The sequence below is a fragment of the Nerophis lumbriciformis genome, linkage group LG33, assembly GCF_033978685.3.
Source record: "Nerophis lumbriciformis linkage group LG33, RoL_Nlum_v2.1, whole genome shotgun sequence".
In the NCBI taxonomy this organism is placed as follows: domain Eukaryota; kingdom Metazoa; phylum Chordata; class Actinopteri; order Syngnathiformes; family Syngnathidae; genus Nerophis; species Nerophis lumbriciformis.
Genome location: NC_084580.2, coordinates 4,869,001 through 4,875,000, shown reverse-complemented (window position 1 = coordinate 4,875,000; position 6,000 = coordinate 4,869,001). Strand labels below are relative to the sequence as shown.

At 40.5% G+C, this 6,000-nt stretch overlaps 1 protein-coding gene across 7 annotated transcripts in view; it reads right to left on the bottom strand.

The window, feature by feature from the left end:
• LOC133575959 (rho guanine nucleotide exchange factor 28-like) overlaps window positions 1-6,000 on the bottom strand; it is an 88,156-nt gene that overhangs the window by 8,615 nt on the left and 73,541 nt on the right. For 6 of the 7 annotated variants that reach the window (XR_009811540.1, XM_061928912.1, XM_061928913.1 and 3 more), the window contains 8 exons: window positions 5,686-5,936; window positions 4,500-4,637; window positions 4,302-4,419; window positions 3,916-4,170; window positions 781-857; window positions 523-701; window positions 261-358; window positions 1-166 (listed from right to left, as the gene is read on the bottom strand). The exon at window positions 1-166 is cut by the window's left edge and continues 26 nt beyond it. Coding sequence is in view for 6 of the 7 variants with exons in the window: in XM_061928912.1 (XP_061784896.1) it covers window positions 1-166; window positions 261-358; window positions 523-701; window positions 781-857; window positions 3,916-4,170; window positions 4,302-4,419; window positions 4,500-4,637; window positions 5,686-5,936 (1,282 nt within the window). In the remaining variant the exon portion in view is untranslated. The remainder of the gene's footprint in view (window positions 167-260; window positions 359-522; window positions 702-780; window positions 858-3,915; window positions 4,171-4,301; window positions 4,420-4,499; window positions 4,638-5,685; window positions 5,937-6,000) is intronic. The other variant, XM_061928911.1, reaches the window with a different exon arrangement.

The window sequence follows — 6,000 nt, the reverse complement described above, 5'->3', positions numbered from 1 at the left end:
GTCGAGGCCCGTCTTGGAGAATCCCTGTCAATGTGTGGTTGTACCAGCAGATGGCGATGTGGTATGGCTTCAGGAGAGCGCAAGCTTAAGTGGGTGAGCTCAGCATACAACTGTAACTTCTCCTCCAAGCTGTTGCAGATGCGTTGATCCTGACCTAACAATGTCTCTACAGAAACAATAAACACATTGATTAACAACTGACCTACTACATATTTCATTATGGGATCTTTCAGATTATGGAAAAGATGACCAAATGTTACCTCGAAACTTTGAGATTTTCTGAACCTTCGCTTCTGCTGCTCGCTTAGCCTCCTCTAATTCGGCACCCTGCTCCTCCTCCTCCTCTTCCTCTGGACAACTGCCATGATGGTTAAGTAGGTTAGGTAATGTGTAACATGCACACATACAGACATAAGGAGTCAACCTAGAAGTACTGTATCTCTTTGCAAGTGTTAAATAATTCCATGCCAGTGTTATTAAAAGCAGCTGACTCTATCGTGAGCAGAAAACTTCACCACAAACCTCTCCACAGCTTGTCGTATATGTTTCATCCAAGCGTTTCTCTCTTCTCTGGTGGTGGCGTGAATTTCATACATCTCCGGCCCGGCAGAAGAAGCAGAGATTAGGAACATCCCTCGCTCCTCATTGGCTACTTCTCTAACAATGAGCTTCTGCAGTGGGATCACTGGAGGCTTCTGGTCCTGAAAGTATTTTAAACTTAATAGGTAAGACACATATTAAGAGTCAGGAGTTGTGCATATGCTTCAGGTTGAGGCTTACCACTGCTGCAAATACAAAGCGTTGATCTTTCTCTTGCAGGAAAACCAAAACATCTGTGAGTAGGAGGGCTAGTGTATCTAGAAGGAAGGAGATATGTACATAATCAGTTGACTACTTATTAAATTAAGCTGGTGGTAGAGATGCTTCTTAAAGGGGACCTATGATGATTTTCTTCTTTTCTGACTTATATAAATATTGTTACAATGTTGGATACTCATGTTTAACAATGCCAAAGCTTCAAATCACAATTACGTACATGGACGACATTTTGGGTTAGAGGGGATATGTACTATTTAACGATATTGAATGGAGGCAAGTCAAACACTTGTGCCAGATGGAAAACTACCGCTCAAACTGAAGCCTGTCCCTTTAGACCGCTCACAAGCTCACTGATTGGCTTTCTATGGCTGCCTTCTTGCCAGTTGACCAATTAGTGGTCAGAAGCGAGTGAGAGCGAGCCAGGATCAGTCACAGGAGAGAGATATGTTTTATTTAATTTATTTACAAACCGTTGCTATTAAACTGGTGAGTGAGATCATAAACTTTTTTTCAAACACTGCTTTTTGTAAAATTACAGGTGTAGTTTATAGTACATTATATCGGACCAGGAAGAGAGCAGGTTACAGGGACAATCGGGAGTTTTTTTTTTTAACTGGATGCGCCGGTCCCACATGAGACATAGCTTGTAAAACGTCAATTAATAACAGGGTGCTAGCGGTTAGAAAGCAAGATCATGATGCACGAGATAGATGATTGTGGGTTAGATTCCCGTCACAACCAGAAAAAATGTTTGAAATGAAAATAGCCCACAATTGTTTCCTTTATTATTTTGCACTCAAAATAAATAAACAAACACAGTGTTTATCATGTATTCCTAATAATATAAAACATGCATCCAAATTAATTTAGGTTAGAGTCAAATTGTATTAAAAAAAGAACAAAAAGAAAAAGAACATGCGTCAAATCTTTGAAACCATGCCCCCCTCAAACCACAATTCTTGTACTCAGGCTAATTGTGTCCCAGCCACTTCTGAAATCCAAATTTCGTCCATGTTGGTGCATTCGGACGTGAGCCTGCAAGCAGTTTTGGATGCCTCTGGACACTGTGTTCCACAGTATTCTTTTAACGTCACAGTTTGACGGGCGTACGTATTTATGTGGGCATTCTAGTACATGCTCTGCCGGCTCCCCCCTCTCTGCTGTGGTTTCTTGTGCTGAGATTGCTGGAGCCTGAAACAACCCGTGTCATGCCCTCTCATCTCGTGTCACATGCCACCTCACCTGCTCTATGAAATGTCTGTAAAATAAATACTTCCCCGTTTATTTTTTCCATATCATTTTTGCACCGTACTGTTTTGTCAACATGTGCCAGTACCAAGTTGTATTAACCGCTAAACAGCTAATTTTTGACCGTGTCTGAAAAAAAAAAGCGGTGATGTGTCCTGCAGATATATATTTAAACAATATACAGGTGTGGGCGTGGATGGGTTCATTTGCATCTACAAACGCCAAAACTAGTCAAGTTGGCACGTTGTGTAAATCGTAAATAAAAACAGAATACAATGGTTTGCAAATCCTTTTCAACCTATATTCAATTGAATAGACTACAAAGACAAGCTACTTAACGTTCGAACTGGAAAACGTTATTTTTTGCAAATATCAGCTCATGTTGCATTTGAAGCCTGCAACATGTTTAAAAAAAGCTGGCACAAGTGGCAAAAAAGACTGAGAAAGTTAAGGAATGCTCATCAAAAACTTATTTGAAACATCCCACAGGTGAACAGGCTAATTGAGAACAGGTGGGTGCCATGATTGGGTACAAAAGCAGCTTCCATGAAATGCTCAGTCATTTACAAACAAGGATGGAGCGAGGGTCACCACTTTGTCAACAAATGCGTGAGCAAATTGTCCAACAGTTTAAGAACAATATTTCTCAACGAGCTAATGCAAAGAATTTAGGAATTTCACCATCTATGGTCCGTAATATCATCAAAAAGTTCAGAGAATCTGGAGAAAACACTGCACGTAAGCGATGATATTACGGACCTTCAGGCGGTACTGCATCAAAAAGAGACATCACTGTTTAACCATATGGGCTCAGGAACACTTCAGAAAACCACTGTCAGTAACTACAGTTGGTCGCTACATCTGTAAGAAAAGCGAAAGCCATTCATCAACAACACCCAGAAACGCAGCTGGCTTCGCTGGGCCCGAGCTCATCTAAGATGGACTGATGCAAAGTGGAAATGTGTTCTCTGGTCTGAAGAGTCCACATTTCAAACTGCTTTTGGAAACTGTGGACATTGTGTCCTCAAAGAGGAAAAGAACCATCCGGATTGTTATAGGGGCTAAGTTCAGAAGCCAGCACCTGTGATGGTATGGGGGTGTATTAGTGCCCAAGGCATGGGTAACTTACACATCTGTGAAGGCACCATTAATGCTGAAAGGTACATACAGGTTTTGGAGCAACATATGTTGCCATCCAAGCAACTTTATCATGGATGCCCCTGCTTATTTCAGCAAGATAATTCCAAGCCACGTGTTACAACAGTGTGGTTTCATAGTAAAAGAGTGCGGGTACTAGACTGGCCTGCCTGTAGTCCAGACCTGTCTCCCATTGAAAGTGTGTGGCGCAATATGAACCCTAAAATACCACAACGGAGACCCCGGACTGTTGAACAACTTAAGCTGTACATCAAGCAAGAATGGGAAAGAATTCCACATGAAAAGCTTCAAAATTTGGTTTACTGAGTGTTGTTAAAAGGAAAGGCCATGTAACACAGTGGTAAAAATGCCCCTGTGCCAACTTATTTGCAATGTGTTGCTGTCATTAAATTCTAAGTTAATGATTATTTGCAAAAATAATTAGGTTTCTCAATTCATTACAACATACATTAAATATCTTGGCTTTGCAGTCTATTGAATTGAATATAAGTTGAAAGGGATTTGCAAATCATTGTATTCTGCTTTTATTTACGATTTACACAACGTGCCAACTTTACTGGTTTTGGGTTGTGTAAAATGACAGCCTCCCCAAATGAACTGTTTTGCAGGCATACTCAGGAAGGGGGTTACAAATGTGAAAAATGTACGGAATATGTAGATTAAAAACATCATAGATCCCATTTAACAAACCTTTAAGGCGCCCTGTGGCAGTCTTCCAGTACAGCAGCCCCTTATTCTGTAGCTCTCTGTGTTTGCTGTGCAGCTCTTGCTTGCGAATCACCTTGCCATTCTTTAGTTTGGCAAAGCTCTTATTCTCAAGCCGGACAAGCACTTCCTGCAGTTCCTGACATTTCTCGTATTTGCTTACTGTCAGGTCCACTGCTGCAATAATGTCACGGATCTGAGCCAGAGCACTTGACAAGTCAGCGTGTTCTTGACTTCCTTCTGTCAAAATAAATGTAATAGAAGTCAAATTAATTATGGAAGGATGTTTTTTATTTTACAGATATTCAGCATTTTTAATTTACTTCTACTACATACGTACACACACACTGTGTGTTTTGTGATATACTAACCTTGGGTGTAATGTAATATCCTCTCCAACAACACTGGGTACTTGGTGATTCGCTGGGTGACTAAAAGGATGAATTCTGGAACTCCTCTTCGCCTGACTAGTGAGTTATTACTCTGTTGCTATAAGCAGAGAGGTCACAACCAGGGTTTTATGAGCCATAGCTCTAGAAGCACACAATGTGTTTGAGGCTGAGGCCTACTTTGACAAAGTTTTGGAGTTTCTTGTTCTGCTGCTGAAGCTCTTTGAAGACGTTGACAGCTTCCATGTGGTGGCTGCAGAAGTCACCATATACTTGTTTCATCTTCTCTGCATTTTCATCTGAGAACTGAGAAAGCCACTTTAAGGTATTCCGTGTGGACATGGACAATATATTTGTGATTGTGAGCAGTATTTAACTAATGGAAGTACAGTACAACTCTCATATTTCAGCAAACATTTTAGTATACTGTATCTTCTTGAGGGGAAGTACTATATAGATGAAACTTGAATATACTTTAGAGTAGTCCGGGTACAGCTTGTATAGCAGTATCAATGACTAAAAATGACTCAAAACACTTCCATTATTGTCTATTGTCAAACATCCAAAGTGTTTTCAAAGTGTCAATGGTTTGTGTGAGCACCATTGTTATCCAGCACTGCCGCAAACCTCTCTAGGACATGGAATTCCCCAAATACTTTTACTGTAATCCTTTTCCAATTCTTCATGATGACTGGTGGAGCTGTTCTTTTCCCCCAAGGTGTTCAACTGGGTTCAGGTCTGGAGACATACTTGGCTACTTCATCAGCTTCAGCTTCTTCAGCAAGATACGTCATCTCGAGGGTGTGCTTAGAATTGTATTCTTGGTGGAAAACTGCCATTTAGCCCAGTTTTCCAACGTAAGGGCTTACGCTCTGCTTCACAATGTTACATTACATCGTACTGCTATACACCGACTATTCTATATATATATCCACATTTCATTTGTCAAGTATTATACCCTAAAAAGATATCCTGTAACTAGAAAAGCACTGAGAACGCATACCTCTGCCACATCTTCTTTGTAAAGAAATAAACAAAGTAAACTTTCTTGTTGGTCATCGACTCTGTCTCACACAGAGAAGCCTTGTAAGGTAAACGTAAGGTAATGCACATCGTAGAAACTATCAGAATCACCCCTGAAATCGAATAACTTATCCCATTTCTGACATTTACTGAAAGTTTAATCTAAGTCTGCACATAACTTTTTTAGTTATGTTGCTAATTAACTAACTTACAGTTACATCACAGTGATTACATATACCTCCTGAATAAAGTAATTAGATAAAAATGGATGCTGAAATTAGAACTATATACTTTAATCACCTTCGGGACATACTGTATACAGTATGTATCAATCTCTACCAACCTGGTGAAGCAAGATGTCTCCAATTTGGTGTATGAGGTAATTTCTCTGGTTCTCAAGTTGGGTGGAAGCCTGTCTGCACTCTTGCAGAGACCCAAATAGGTTCCTGTGGAAGAGCAACAGTGAATCCAAGCATGGGAATATCCGGGCCACACAATCCCAATCTAACTGCAGCTCCTCCAGCATGCCTCTTCGGAATACTTCGGACATGACTGTCAGTGTTTGGATGTGGTGCAGCTCCGTCTGCATTAGTTCTATAGAGAGAAAAGTGAATTATGCTCACTGAAATTTACAAGTGGTGCAAGCTTTATTATGCTA